The 16,540-nt window shown below is 38.6% G+C and overlaps 1 protein-coding gene across 2 annotated transcripts in view; it reads right to left on the reverse strand.

Moving 5' to 3' along the window:
- The window catches only part of LOC127423919 (sarcoplasmic/endoplasmic reticulum calcium ATPase 2-like), a 51,437-nt gene extending 36,018 nt beyond the window's left edge, over window positions 1-15,419 (reverse strand). Inside the window, exons 1-6 of one of the 2 annotated variants that reach the window (XM_051668607.1) lie at window positions 15,209-15,419; window positions 14,930-15,086; window positions 12,685-12,702; window positions 12,516-12,598; window positions 7,438-7,542; window positions 6,168-6,306 (exon numbers count right to left, since the gene is read on the reverse strand). In XM_051668607.1, coding sequence (XP_051524567.1) covers window positions 6,168-6,306; window positions 7,438-7,542; window positions 12,516-12,598; window positions 12,685-12,702; window positions 14,930-15,047 — 463 coding nt within the window. In that variant the 5' untranslated portion in view covers window positions 15,048-15,086; window positions 15,209-15,419. Of the gene's footprint in view, window positions 1-6,167; window positions 6,307-7,437; window positions 7,543-12,515; window positions 12,599-12,684; window positions 12,703-14,929; window positions 15,090-15,208 lie in introns of both variants that reach the window. The other variant, XM_051668608.1, reaches the window with a different exon arrangement.
- Window positions 15,420-16,540: the final 1,121 nt, after the last annotated feature.

The following is a 16,540-nucleotide window of genomic DNA, read 5'->3' on the forward strand; positions in this document are numbered from 1 at the left end:
CAGGCATTCCTTAAAGTTTCCACCTACAATTGTCTTATATACCAAAGTACCTTGGTATGAAATACCAAAGTGCTATGTAAGTTATGCTAATTAAAGCATCAGTTGTGCAGCGAGCAGACTGCGAGGTTGCCCACACGCTGTGCTCGTCCCTGTGTGGAACAGATAGGCTGTCAGGGTGCTGCTGGCAGCATTTGTAATTCTGTTCACAGCTAAAATGGTTACAGTCCCAGTGTCCTCTGCAGCGGGTTTGCTGAGCCATAGCTCGAACTGCGTCATTCTCTCAAGAAGAGACGAGAGAGTGGGAGGGGGAGCGAGAGACAGACCACATGAAAGCAATTTATTTTGTAGTGTTAAAGGATTAGTTCACCCAAAAATGAAAGTTATCTCATCATTTAATCACCCCTTTTCCATCCCAGATGTGTATGACTTTCTTTCACCTGCTGAACTCAAATGAAGATTTTTCTCAGCTCTTTGGTCCATACAATGCAAGTGAATGGGTGCCAAAATTTTGAAGCTCAAAAACAAACAAAAAAAATCACATAAATCAGAATAAAAGTAATCCATAAGACTCCAGTGGTTAAACCAATGTCTTCAGAAGCGATATGATAGGTGTGGGTGAGAAACATAGATCATCATTTAAAGGGATCATGACATGAAGAATAAAATGTTCCTTGATCTTTTGACATAAGAGGTCATTGTACTATAAAAAGATACAGTAAGTTTCAGAACTGAAACATTCCTCAATAGAAACAGAGCATTTATTTACACGAAGCTCCACAAATGGGCCGTTTGGAATTTGGGAACTAGTAACGTGACAAGGACCAAATATATCTGCATATGACTGCCTATTCAGCAAGACATCAATGCCTATTTTTGTCATTTGGCCCCACCATTGGTGCTTACTGCTCAGTTACACAGGTGAAGTGGAGAGACATGGGCCTGTCATGGGATATTCATCTACACCAAAGGGAACTTACACAGGACACTTTCATGCGCCTATAGTATCTGGAATTACATGTTTCTACATTAGATGAACGGCTTTGACCATTATCATACATTTCGCGATGCTTTTAAAAGATGCAATGTCAAGTTAGACCTCTAAAAAGGAGACCCCCATTATGCTCCATTCAGCTGTGCTGCTTCTTACTGTTTTGAAGGTGTCCTGGATTGTTTTTGCACCCATCTGTGCCATTTTTAATTGTAAGTCTTTTGTAAACATGCACTACACTGATCAGCCACAACATTAAAACCACTGACAAGTGAAGTGAATAACATTAATTATCTCATTACATTGGCATCTGTCAAGGGGTGGGATATATTAGACAAGTGGACAGTCAGTTTCATGTGTTGGAAGCAGGAAAAATGGGCAAGTGTAAGGATCTGAGTGACTCTGACAAGGGCCAAATTGTTATGGCTAGACGACTGGGTCAAACCATCTCCAAAACGGCAGGTCTTGTGGGGTGTTCCCGGTATGCAGTGGTTATTACCTACCAAAAATGGTCGAAGGAAGGACAACCGGTGAACCGGCAACAGGGTCATGTGAGCCCAAGGCTCAATGATGCATGTAGGAAGCGAGGGCTAGCCCGTCTGGTCCGATCCCACAGAAGAGCTACAGTAGCACAAATTGCTTAAAAACTTAATGCTGGCCATGATAGAAAGGTGTCAGAAAACACAGTGCTTTGCAGCCTGCTGCGTATGGGGCTGCGTAGCTGCAGACCAGTCAGAGTGACCATGCTGACCCCTGTCCACCGCCGAAAGCACCTACAATGGGCACGTGAGCATCAGAACTGGACCATGGAGCAATGAAAGAAGGTGGCCTGGTCTGATGAATCACGTTTTTTTTTTTAGATCATGTGGACGGCTGGGTGCGTGTGCGTTGTTTACCTGGTGAAGAGATGGCAGAAGGATGCACCATGGGAAGAAGACAGGCTGGCGGAGGCAGTGTGATGCTCTGGTCAATGTTCTGCTGGGAAACCTTGGGTCCTGGCATTCATGAGGATACTTTGACACGTACCACCTACCTAAATATTGTTGCAGACCACGTACACCCCTTCATGGCAATGGCATTCCCTGATGGCAGTGGCCTCTTTCAGCATGATAATGTACCCAGCCACACTGCAAAATTTGTTCAGGAATGGTTTGAGGAACATGAGAGTTCAAGGTGTCGACTTGGCCTCCAAATCCCAGATCTCAATCCGATTAATCATCTATGGGATGTGCTGGACCAACAAGTCTGATCCATGGAGGCTCCACCTCACAACTTACAGGATCTGCTGCTAACGTCTTGGTGCCAGATACCACAGGACACCTTCAGAGGTCTTGTGGAGTCCATGCCTCGACGGGTCAGAGCTGTTTTGGCGCACAGGTGGTTTTAATGTTGTGGCTGATCGGTGTATGTGGATGTCTTTGATCGTTTTAATGCATTTCTGGCAATGTGCGCCGCATTTTAAGAGTGATCCAAGCACAACTTTTAAAAACACGTCTCATTCTGCTGCTGCCACTGAGTGGGAGAAACACATGCAGTTCATCTCACAGAAGATGTGAGATGTGAAGACCAGCGTCTCTGCTTTGGCCTGTTGAAGCACCCAGCATCACCATGGATTGTTACATTTGTATTTTCAGAACATTTCAGAGTGGACTGTAAGTTTTTTCGGCTTGTATCAGCGTGTATTGCTTGTGAACCAGTCAATACATGAATCAAGCTTTGCAAAGGAACTGTTATTGAATGAGCATTATAAAAGATGGGGCAGTTAAAAAAATCTATTGGACCCGCAAAACCATAAGTAAACAGTTTCATTCACGAATATTTCAAATTTCATGACTGTTTTACAGTTAAGGTGCCACTGTGCTTAATGAATTCGGATGCAATGTATTGGGTGTATGTTATGTGTAAACCCTGAAATTACATTTTAGAATGCTGTGAAGCTTGTTGTTAATTTTTCTTCCGTTTCAGATATCAGTTTCAGATATGGCTGAATTGGAGGGGGCTGCACAATGTTAGCCAACAATAACAGTGGACGTTTGCATTGAAGTCTTAAACGGCCAAAGAACTTAAAACTTAGCATTTCAGACAGAAGGCCAGAGACAGGGTGGAAAATTATTATATATTACTAAATTACGACTGGTTTAGTGCAAAAAAAACCAAAAGAAAAACCCTTTACTAACATTTTAAGTTGACATCAGGGAAGATAATAAAATAATAATAAAAAAAAAAAAAAAAAAAAAAGTCATGACCCCTCTAAGTCCTTTTTTACTGTAAATTCTCCTCCCAGCTCAGTCAATCTCCACTTTAAGTTTCACAATCTTCTTGTGTTTTTGGTGATTCACATTCTTCATGCATATCGCCCCCTACTGGGAGAAGAATTTCTAGCAAAAAAGGACTTAAATATTGAACTGTTTCTCACCCACACCTATCATGTCACTTCTGAAGATATAGATTAAAACACTGGAGTCGTATGGATTACTTTTATGATGCCTTTGTGGTTTGGAGCGTAAACATTTTGGCACTTGCATTGTGAGGACCTCAGAGCTGAAATAGTCTTATAAAATCTTAATTTCTGTCATAAAGAAAGTCATACACATCTGGGATGGCATGAGGGTGAGTAAATGAGAGAATTTTCATTTTTGGGTGAACTATCCATTTAAATCTGAGATGACCATTTACTGTCCAGAATCATCCAAAAAACTCCTGGTGACTCCCTCGACCTTAATTCATCACATCAAGTCATTGCTAATTTGTCAAATCTTTCATCACGTCAAAACCAATGTGCAAAGCCTTTTTGAAAATTGTCCTTAGTCATCACATCGAGGCCCTGAGAACCTCTAAGTAGCATTAAACATCTAAATGCTACTTTAGATGCAGCTTCTATGCCACCTTTGCACTGTAAAAAAGATTTTAGAATACTCAAGGAAAGTGAAGACAGTGAAGGAGGAAACAGGACAATAGGTTGATTTCAGCTAGAAACGGTGTAACTCTTGCTCTTTAACATCACTGGCATTGGTTTTACCATGCCATTTGCATTTGATTTTAAATACATTTTCCACTAATGCATCTGTCTTGAAATGTATGCATAGACCCAACCACTAATACCAAACCGCAACAAAGCACCATTCCACTAAGGACCTCTTTCAAGGTGACTTTGCTGTCTGTCTGGATCATATCTGATGTCATGCACTGCAATTCTGTGGGACGCTGCAAAGGGGATGGGCAGTGGGTGCAGGGCCGGCACCTGTCGTCTGTATCATTGTCACTATGAGCCAAAAATAACCGATTCCATAATCTGGACAGCCTATCAGTGCTAAATATAGCTTCTTCCACTATGCATGAGAAATAAAATGCAGCAACAATTTAAAAGATGTTAAGGGTTAAACATGTACCCTTCTACATCTGGTGACCACTTCCATCCCCAGAATTCAAAAGTTGATATATATATATATATATATATATATATATATTACATATACATACATACACACACATATATACACATACATTATATTTATATTAGGGTTGCTCCGATACCAAAATTTTGGCTTTGGTATGATACCAGCCCTGGTACCTCGGTATCAATACCAAATGGATACTATAATCAACAAATAAAAAGCCTCAGATTTTTGATGAAATTACACAGAAAATGACTTGATTAAAAGAACTGCATAAAGTCTCACAGATATTATGCATTTAAATTTTTCTGGATTCCATTTTAATATTTTAATTAAATGTTATAATCAAATGGTGTTTAATCAAATTGATACATACAGCTTTATTAAAAAAGAAATATATATATATATATATATATATATATATATATATATTACACACACACACAGTAATGTGCAAAAGTCTTAGGCACATATGATGCTTCACAAAAGCATTTGTCTCAATAGGAAATATAAATGTTAGACTCCCAATCATTACTTCTGCAAATAGAAAAGATTAGAATAGAAGAACAGGGAGCCCTGCAACAGATGGTATTGCCCCCCCGAGCCCCCCACTGAACATCGTGTCAGTCTGAGATTAAATAAAGAGACAGAAGCAACTGAGACAGCCTAAATAGATAGAAGAACTGTGGTGAATTCTCCAAGAAGCTTGGAACATTCTATCTGCCAACAACCAAGATAAACTATGCAACCCTAATATATATATATATATATATATATATATAAACTAACAACATATTTCTCACTCTATAATGTCTGTGAGACAAATCAGAAATGTTACATGCACCCACTGAATTCTTACTTGGACAATTTTCACTGCAGTGTACAACCTTGATGAACAAATCTTAAACATTTTTAATTAATTCCATCAACAATGGTCAGCGGATCGAAACCATTTGTACTGGCAAATTCTGTGGCTTTTTTCCCCACTCATTTGAGATATTATTTTCCACAGTTTCTCTAAAATAAATTATAGGCTATTTGAGCACAGTGAGTTTGTTACAACACATTTTCTTAGTAGCAAATTTAGCATCCAGAGAACTTCTGCAACATCAAGAAATAAAGTATCTTCTATAAAAACAATATGACAATAACAAAAAACTAATTTTTTTTTTTCAAATCAATTACCATTAATTATTTTAATGAACTGACATCCCTAGATTCTACATTTTAAAAGTTAAAAAACAAGGAAACCTAAACCAAAGTACAAGAAGAAAAAAAGACAGCCTGTGTAGAACGAACTTCGAAAATTGACTTTGACAGTGGGGGACCTTGAGTAACAAAGGCTGAGAACTACAGGTCTAGAGTGTAGTGCTGGGAGGTAGGACAGGAGATTGTGCCAACACAACGTCCAATGGAAATTAAGTGTTTCTGGGTAGAGCATGAGCTTTGATGAACATGTGATGAGGGGCCCATGGATTTACGGGCACGGTCCATTGAGACAACGTGTGAACAGGTGCACCCAAATATACCTAATCTCCTATACTTGAGTAGTACGTGGCCTATGGGTCTCCATACCGGGACAGGAGAGGTGAGAGCTTGTTATCATCTATTGTGACAACCCAACCAAGTGCAGTTACCACACTAATAACTCCATTTGGAGAAATCATTACACAATCTGCCAAAGGCAAACACATTAGAAAGGCTAAGCTGAGTGATGCTGAAATCACTTTGCCTCGTTCATGAGACAGTCACCTTTAATATGCAAATATAAAGGTGGTGCTTACCAGCAACCTCCACGATGTCTCCAGGCACAATTTCTTTGGCTTTAATCCTCTGCACGACCTTCCTGTCCTGACGGTACACCTTGCCCATCTCTGGCTCATACTCCTTAAGGGCTTCAATGGCATTTTCAGCATTACGTTCCTAAGATGAACGGAAACAAACATGAAAAAGCCTGATTTATTGTTTTTCATGGGCTAACCACCAGAGAGATTTGCGAGATATGTGATAAATGAAATCTTCCCAAAATAACAGAAAAGGAAAAGATCTATAGACAATGATGCTACATTCCTGTTAAAGGTGAAGTGTGTCATTTTTTTTAATGTTAAAATGCTTACTTCCATCATAGCGACAAGTACATTTCTGTCCACACTGAACGTGAAACTGAAGTGCGACACAATACAGCCAATCAAAACATATTCTGTTTAAAGAAATGTTCTGGGTTCAATTCAAGTTAAGCTCCATCAACAGCATTTGCTGCTTAAAGGTGCATATAGTAATTTTTACCCCATTAAAAAAAAAAAAAAAAAAAAAAAAAAAATTTTACTCCTAAAAAAATGAATTGTAATTTTGAAACTCATGGATAAAATCATGACTACCCACATGAGATGAGGACTCTAGTAATTTCAGTAACCTTATAAAAGCTCTTTTATTCCACATGGGGCAGGGGCGCCCTCATGGAGGCTGCCATTTTAGAATCACATTACCAGCTAAATACTACTCGCTAAATCTCAGTAACTGTCTTGTTACATTTTTACTCTTGGATTAAATTAATCATGGCTGATTGTGAATATTGAATTTCTACAATGGCATCTTTAACAGAAAGCTATTGATTTTGAATGATGATGAATCCACACCACTAGGTGTCACTGTAAGTCCAAGATGACACAAACAAAAAGTTACTGAGTGCATCTATAACATTGATTACCACAGAAAATAATTTTGGCTTGTCCCTTTCTTTGCAAAAATTGCAGTTACAGGAAAGCATTTACAATGGAAGTAAACAGGTCCAGTCCATAAACAATAAAATACACACCGTTCCAAAAGTATAGCCACAAGACATAAAATGTATGCATGTTAACATGATTTCAGAGTGATAACATTGCTTACAGGATTTACCGGCTTAACGTCACCATGGCAGGAGACGTAAACATTTTTTTTTTTGCTATTCCTTTTGGCAATGCTAGTGGTGCACAAATGACATACTTCACCTTCAACTATTCTAATTTCTGATTCTTTTAGTAGAAAATGCATGCAAAATCTGCACGTACTGACCTGCCAGACGCCGACAATGGCATTGGCTATAAGAATCAGTAAGATTACAAAAGGCTCTACGAAGGCAGTGATTGTTTCCTCTCCCTCCTCAAACCAGGCTAATACCTGCAACAACAAAAAAAGGCATGTCACAACACATCCCGTTTAACATTTAAATCAAGCATTTCCCATTCAAAACACACTGCAGATATTACAAGACTAGTAAATCAAGATTCTAGTGGAGACTTGCCAGTGATGTTTGCCTTCTCATTACGGATTCAACACAAATTGCTGTTTCACCACACACACATCCATTTACCACAGATTCTGTTTGGATTGTGTAAACTGCATGATTACAGCACAGAGGGGAAAAAACGTGGCCAAGCAGCATGACAAAAGCCAAATGCAGCGGCATCTTTTAATGACTGGAAATAAAAATCTTGCTGCTCGCTGCAGCCACAGCAAGACGTCTTTTATTTCCCTCATTTAGATGCATTATTACATATGAACACATCCTAAAATAACACATCTATATACTTTTCTTCACATCATTAAACTCAAAATAGAAAATAGAAGTTGTGTTTTGCACAGAAGCAAGAAAAGGGTACACAAATGAATAATAAAGCAATAAGTCACTAAAGGCTGTACGTTATAGTGATTTTACCATGGGTACGGGGTGTTCTTAGGCACAATGTAAAGAGGTGTATTGTTATGAGAAAACGGCAGCAACATCAACATGATAAAAGACACTAATGTTCAATAAATTGTAGGAATGAGCAAAATTACATATTTTTAAAAATCAACTACTCCGTGGGTTGCCTGAATGACTTGTTGACGAATTTATTTTAAAGAGGCTCTGTATAATTAGGCTAGTTCACCTGACACCGATCATACATAATTCTTATGGAGGGTTAACATAAGAAGCATTACGGAAGGGGCCTGGGTAGCTCAGTGGTAAAAGACGCTGGCTACCACCCATGGAGTTCGCAAGTTCGAATACCAGGGTGTGCTGAGTGACTCCAGCCAGGTCTCCTAAGAAACCAAATTGGCCCGGTTGCTAGGGAGGTTAGAGTCACATGGGGTAACCTCCTCATGGTCGCTATAGTGTGGTTCGTTCTCAGTGGGGCGTATGGTGAGTTGAGCGTGGATGCCGCGGTGGGTGGCGTGAAGCCTCCACACGTGCTATGTCTCAGTGGTAACGCGCTCAACAAGCCACGTGATAAGATGCTCGGGTTGGCGGTCTCAGACACGGAGGCAACTGGGATTCATCCTCCACCACCCAGATTGAGGCGAATCACTACGCGACCACGAGGACTTTGGGAATTGGGCATTCCAAATTGGGTGAAAAAGGGGGCAAAAAATTCCCCCCAAAAAAGAAGCATTACGGAAGTACATTGGATTGAAACAAAACGCAACATCTGTCTGAATTTGTATGGCTGCAATGACATTTCTTTAAAGGGGATGACTTTAAAGATGCAATTTACCAAGAGGGTTTTACTGTGCACACTTTCTAACAGCTAAAGCACACTAAGGGCTCTATTTTCATGACCACGTATGAAAATTGTGCAGTGCTATGCACAACGGCCTACGCTACTACGTCTTATCCAATTTTCACGTGAGCTCTAATTCTAAGGGCAGTTTTTGTGGCAATGCAAAGCGCAAATGGCCATTGTTGGGAGTGTTCGCACTATCTGTGGGTGCATGCGTGCAAACAGTGGGTGCATTTTATGTGAACGAAGTTGTGCGAAGAGCAATTTGCCATTTTCCTGAGAAAAAGGTTACTACGTTGAGATGTCTAAGAAGCACATCTATTCTCTGCGCAAAGCCTAAACTCAGTTCCTGCATTTGCAGTTTGGAGATTCTACCAAGAGATGATGTTGAAGAGCTATCGATCACTTTTAATACTAGCCATGATTTGTGCGTTATTGCGCAAAACAAATGGAAGACAAATGGTCCAGTAGATACAGCCCATTTACACTACCAAATTCCATTGAGAAGGCTGTCTTCATTTATATCGATTTTGCTTGACAGGACGCAGATGTTGCAATAACCGGAAAAGAACCTCAGAATTGAATTGCTCTTGACCCAGCTCATTAACGCTTGCGAGAGCAATTTCACCAGCCTTGCTGCACCTATACTTAGCACATTCTTGCACAAAAATTAGAAAACTTCATGGAGATGCCAACTGACTTTGCGTGTACTCACATATCACTGCGCTTAAGGCATAGCCCTCTTGAAATAGGGCCCTTCAACATCAGTGTTAAAAAAATTGTTACATGTATAAATAATAATTGGAAAAAACATTCTTCCACCAAGCAATATTTTTTACTAACCTAACTCTAGGCTGTTTACGGATGCCAAGCAACATAGCAACTTTACACATTGATATAGAATGTGCAGTCACAGGTCTGCCTTCATCAGCATTTTACAACAGTACAAAACGTGGCTTATCCAATGAAAATTATTGATGGAATTATCCCTTTTATAATACAACATCTTTAAAACAACTTGGAAAACATTTTTTTTTTTTTAACAGCAATTCATTTAAACCTATTTTCACCTTTAAAATAGGGACTTGCAAGAACTTTTCTAATACATTGTTTACCACCAGTTTACAGAGATTCAAGCCCTCCAATCAAGATCCTAGTGGTATTCCTTTCAAAGACAGTATAGTAGAAGGCCTGTCTGCGGTAATGACAGGCCTGCAACTAAAGGTCAGAGGCCTAATTTGGCCTGCAGAGATGCCCTCTTCCACAGACAGCTATGAGACAGCTGTCAAACCACAGTCTCCAACACCTCAGTATCACTCTGTTGGGCGATGCTGGCATACCTCTCTCCCTCAACCCGACCAGCTACTGTAGTTTCATTTCCTCAGCTATGTGAATGCATTCTAACACTGATGTTGACTATAAACTTTTTCATTTACATTTAATTCACATTTAGAATAAAAAAAAAGTATGTAGTTAAGCACTTGAAACAGAAGTAATCGTTATCAAGTCAGTAGCAGGCTATATTATTTTTATGTAACTAATCGAAAAGTCATTCAAATAGAAGCAGTAAAAGGGAAATATTGGTTTGGGAAGCACTGCATTTGGAGAACTTTCCCGTGTCATCATAGAGAAGGAACATACAGTAAATAAAAATGACAGCGAAGATTTCTTAGTTTGAGATATTTCTGTTCTATTACAATCACGTACTGAGAAAAGAACAGCATTTGAATAAAGATTATCTGTGGGGGCCTGGGTAGCTCAGTGAGTATTGGCGCTGACTACCATCCCTGGAGTCACGAGGTTGAATCCAGGTTGTGCTGAGTAACTCCAGCCAGGTCTCCTAAGCAACCAAATTGGCCCAGTTGCTAGGGAGGGTAGAGACACATGGGGTAACCTCCTCGTGGTTGCGATTAGGGGTTCTCACTCTCAATGGGGCGCGTGGTAAGTTGTGTGTGGATTGCAGAGAGTAGCATGAGCCTCCACATGCTGCGAGTCTCCACGGTGTCATGCACAGCGAGCCACGTGATAAGATGCGCGGATTGACTGTCTCAGAAGCAACCCGGATTGAGGTGAGTAACCGCGCCACCATGAGGACCTATTAAGTAGTGGGAATTGGGCATTCCAAATTGGGAGAAAAGGGGATAAAATTATTTAAAAAAAGATTATCTGTAATGCGATGCGCACTTGACTCTGACTGACGTGAAATGGCTCAGGAAAATGGACAGTAGCTATAAGGCACTGCTGGCTACATTCAGTAGTCGAACGGACCATTGGAGAGACATGTCTCATCAGAACATTATTGTACAGCTGCAAACAGGTACAGCAATGCACATAAAATGCGCATTAAATGTGCTTCCTGCTCCATTTCTTCACAATGAAACCCCCATTCTAGTCTAATAAAAACATTATGAAAAGTACATTTGCCGTTCAGCTGTTTTTTTTATATATAAAATACCAGTCAAATATAAAATATTAGTAATCTGATGATATCAGACAATGCTGCACAAATACTTTTAATAATTTTCATTTTGTTTCCAGTACTAAATATTTAAATTCTCAATAAAAACACCCTTAAAACGATTGAAAAGGTTTTCTGAGAAGCAAAATTGCTTAGGTTAGATTTATGTCTGCAAAGATAAAAACATTTTGCCAAGGGATATTCAAGATATATTTTTTGCAAACAAGTTCATAATCATATCTTAATAAATAATGTTTCTTCATGGTGCAGCATCTAACCTTTGGGCACATGTGACATTTACAGTCTTCTCTCTTATAATACAGTTTCTTGTACCTTTAAACGCAGTAATCACATTTCTGGATGGTGAAATGCATTTGGTAACTGTATGCAGATGAGGATATGCATAGTAAAAACAGGCGTTGTACACTCCATATATGGTTATTTTGGGGAGGAGACAGGGTGGGGATTGAATCACGTGCATGTAAGCACAATCTTCCGCTAGCTGGGATTTATTAAGGGAACTATGCGCAGGTTCTGGTGTACGTACAGTTTTATAAATCAGAATTTTTTTGTGCATACGCAAAATCTGACTTTTGTGCTTATGTACAATTTTAGGAAGAAATCTAAGCAGAGTTTTATACATGAGGCCCCTGGGGAGGGTAAACAGGACCCATATGTGTAGTCATTTTGATCTCCAAGCAGACATGCGTTTTCATTCAGTGGGAAACTATCTAGACCTCCTTACACCTCACCATAAAATAGCAGTACACTACTAAGTGTCTTGTTTGGCAGCTGGTGACAGACACTCAATCTCACTGAATGCTGTTGTCACCATTCCTAAGGAGTCCAGCTTTCTCAGCTGTTTAGCCCTCTCTGATCCGCAAGTAACCGAAGATGAGGAGCACAAGATTCAAGGAGCTAACAAAACATTTGCACATTCACAGCCTTTCCGGATGCCAGTCTACTTTAATGTCAGTACATGTAATGCTGTAATGTTAAGCAGTCAACACCTGATTTGAATCTATGCTGATTTAACTTGTAAATCTGGTTGTACTGACCCCATTTGCGGCTGGATGGTTTCACTTACGGAATAGAATTGCTAAATAATAATTACAGAAAACTGCCAGGACATGTTATTGAAATGTACTTACAAATGATATACAAGCTGCCAGTAGAAGAATCCGCACAAGTAAATCTTCAAACTGCTCAATGACAAGTTCCCATATAGATTTTCCTGTCAAAATCAAGATGAATGCATCAGGACCCAATGTTAAAAAACATTACATTTTACAGTTTAAAAAATGTATGTTTAAAAATTACCTTCCTCAGCAGGCAACTCTGTATGAGGTTATTTGAGGAGTATGAAACAAGAGAGAGAAAGTAGCAAGTTACAAAAACGTACAGTGACTATATTTCCAAGCAGAAATGGATTTGACATGGACTAAAATATAAATTATCTGATGTCAATTACATTAAAAGCAGTGGCCTTTAGTTACACTGTATTATGTGAATTATGTACATTCCTGATAGCCTATTACACAAGACATCAAAGCTTATATTGGCCTTTGCTTTAAAAAGACAATGCTGATAAATATTACTTCCTAGATTTAGTTTAGGCTTCACTTCACTTCTGAAACATTTCATGGAAAGTATAATTTTCAACCTTGTCGATGCACTTGTCCTCTTGGCCAAGCAGACTGAATTCTAGTTCCATCCATACAATTTTTGTTTTGAAATGTTATATATATATCTCTGCAAAAAACTGAGACCACTGCTTGAATTTTTGCACCAGGAGTGACATAAATCACCCAAGAGCAATATGAAAGACTGGTAGAGAGCATGCCAAGACACATGAAAGCTCTGATTGAAAATCAGGGTTATTCCACGAAATATTGATTTCTGAATTCTTCCAAAGTTAAAACATTAGTATTGTGTTGATTAAAAATGAATATAAACTGTTTTCTTTGCATTATTCGAGGTCTGAAAACACTGCATCTTTTTTGTTATTTTGACCAGTTGTCTTTTTCTGCAAATAAATGCTCTAAATGACAATATTTTTATTTGGAATTTGGGAGAAATGTTGTCAGTACTTTATAGAATATACATACATACCACACACAGACACCACCTTCCATTCCAGAGAGACTTTAAAGGAAAAGTTCACCCAAAAATAAAATAAAATTCTCTCATCATTTACTGGATGCCATCCCAGATGTGTATGACTTTCTTTCTTCAAAACACAAGCAAAGATTTTTAGAAGAATACCTCAGCTCTGTAGGTCCATACAATGCAAGTGATTGGTAGCCAGAACTTTGAAGGTCCAAAAAGACTCCAGTGATAAAATCCATGTTTTCAAAAGCAACAAGTGTGGGTGAGAAACAGATCAATATGTATGTTTTTTTTTCTTTCCTATAAATCTCCACTTTCACATTCTTCTTTTGGTTTTGGTGATTCACATTCTTTGTGCATCGCCACCTATTGGTCGGGCTTGTCAAAGGTGGAGATTTATAGAAAAAAAGGACTGAAATATTGATTTGTTTCTCACCCACACATATTATATTCTTCTGAAGACATGGATTTAACCACTGGAGTACGGATTGCTTTATGCTGCCTTTATGTGCTTTTTGGAGCTTCAAAGTTCTGGTCGCCATTCACTTACACTGTATGGACCTACAGAGCTGAAATATTCTTCTAAAAAACTTAATTTGTGTTCTGCAGAAGAAAGAAAGTCATACAAATATGGGATGGCATTAGGTTGAGTAAATGATGAGTTTTCATTTTTGGCTGAACTATTCCTTTAATTCATGCGAACGAATTTTAGCCCCTAGTCTGGAGAAACATTTACAAGCTGCTGACAGGAATATTTTCATCCATGTCATTTCATAAAAACGAGACCCTGTGTAACTGAAGGGCGAGAAAGACTGAGTGTCCAGTGATGAAATAAAGCAAGTATTGTCAAACTGGATGGGGTTTAAACATCGGATTTTAGATAATATTTGTGCTGGAATTAAAATAATGATATATTATTTAAATAGTCAAGTATTTATACATCATAGTAGTACTCCCTTGGTATTGCCTTTTAATTTTCGCTCATTTTAATTTAAGAAATCACTGTACAACAGTATATTTTACTGTATTACAGTGTTATTGTGTTACGGTAATGAGAATTGAAAACAATGGGAATAGTAAAAGTTAAACGTCCGAACGCGTTACGGTAATGACAAATGACGGTTGATATATAAAAAAAAAATTTGCTTAATTGTATCTTAATGGTCCTAAAGGTAGGCTTTACTTTATCTATGCAAAATATAAATTCATATTTATTGTATCTGTATTCATTTGAGGTTAAATATGACCAAGACGTTTTCCAGACAGGTTTCGTAATAATCTCTCACGTGTGCCTGTCTTCCAACCTGTCAAAAGGGAAGCGTGTGTGATGACGTCAGCGATTTCGAACTCTCCTACCGGCTGACTGCAACAAATGTAACAATTTCATATAAACTTCAATTCGTTCTGTGACTGTGACGCGCCGCTGGTGGTGAAGAATACAAAATATCACACGTACCGTTGGGACCCCATTTGTCTCGCTGCCTTTTCACCTGGTCTAAAGTCAGCCCCGTGCTGTCGTTGACGCTGAAATAACTATAAACTTCTTCCACACTCTTGGTGTGAGCGTTCTCCATGTTTAGGTTGGAAGAGAATCCCGATCCCGCTCAAGAGATCTGCTTTAGTCAATACAAAAAAATAAAATAAAATGCAGATTTGCCTATGAGTGACACATGCATTGACATCAAGCAGACATCCAATGAAGAACAAGGAAAGAAGTTGACACGGGTAAATGCACCTTCCAGAAGTCTTATCTCTTCACCCTGGCTGTTATCTTCTTGTTGTTCCCCAAACAACCGAGAATCAATGGAAGGAAAAAGAAAAGCTCCTTGCTTAGTACATCACTTGTACCCCCGTCCAAGCCTCTGCCAGCCTGGAAATGTGTCGGTCGACCCGCTTCGCCTTCCTTCTTTCCCGTTCAGTGGTGACTTGAAGCGGTGTTAACTGTTGTTTTATCGCAAGCTTCTCACTACTGCCTCCCTGCCGCATGTGGAGGACGCTGATTGGACAGCCAGTGTCCAAGGGAGCTCGTCAAGATCCAACCAATCTTCCCTGCCATGGACAGCATTGACGTTAATTGAGCAGTCGTATGTTGATTGGTTTAACGGGCTGTCACTCAATGCGGCTGCTTTAACTTTTGTCCCTCCCCTCAACTCAGGTAAGCGCTTGAACTCACAGGTAAATTGTTTTCTTGGAGAGCTGGCTGGAATAGTATTTATTCTAAACCACAGCAGTTTCTTAGTATTTCAATTTTTGTGTTAATATAGTTGGGACCATAATGACATGTTTGTATAAACCTGTAAATAAAGTTGAATGAATTAAATAGTTAAAGAATTCATGATTTTAAAAGAATATTACAATATAATATAAAAGTTAAGCTCAGTTGACAGCATCTGTGGCATAATGTTGATTACCACAATTTCGACTTGTCCCTCCATTTTTAAATAATGAAAAAATATGGGTTACAGTGAGGCACTTACTATTAAAGTGAATGGGGCCACAAAATGTAAACAATATGCATGTAAACATGATTTTAGTGTGATGAAATCACTTACTATCTTACTCTCTGTAGAGTTATATCCAATGTTACAACTTCGTTGCCATGACGACGCAACGCTGTAAACTCTAAAATCCTGAAACGGCTGTAAAAATGTCAATTTAACTTGGTTTAAATAATTACACAAGTTTTAATAGAAGCATTAATGCAAGTACTTATAAAAAATTATAAGCTTCACATTTCTGTTTTTAAACCCATCTGAAGTGCTTCACTGCAACCTCGATTTTTTATTTTATTTTTTTAATGGTAACCAACATTATGCCACAAAAACTGGACTGAACACGGAATATTCCTTTGAATCATGCTGAGATAACATGGATCATCAGTTCATGCCAGCTTATTTACAGTATATTGTTTTGCTGATGTAACATACTCTGTTAAAAAAAAAAAAAAAAAAAAATAATTAAATTAGAAAAAAATAAATCACTAGTAGTGGATGCTACTTGTAAAGCTAATCCACATTTAGCATCTGTATAATTAATTTTCTATTCTGTTTTATTCTAAATGTAGATG

Source organism: Myxocyprinus asiaticus, chromosome 33 (genome assembly GCF_019703515.2).
Source record: "Myxocyprinus asiaticus isolate MX2 ecotype Aquarium Trade chromosome 33, UBuf_Myxa_2, whole genome shotgun sequence".
In the NCBI taxonomy this organism is placed as follows: domain Eukaryota; kingdom Metazoa; phylum Chordata; class Actinopteri; order Cypriniformes; family Catostomidae; genus Myxocyprinus; species Myxocyprinus asiaticus.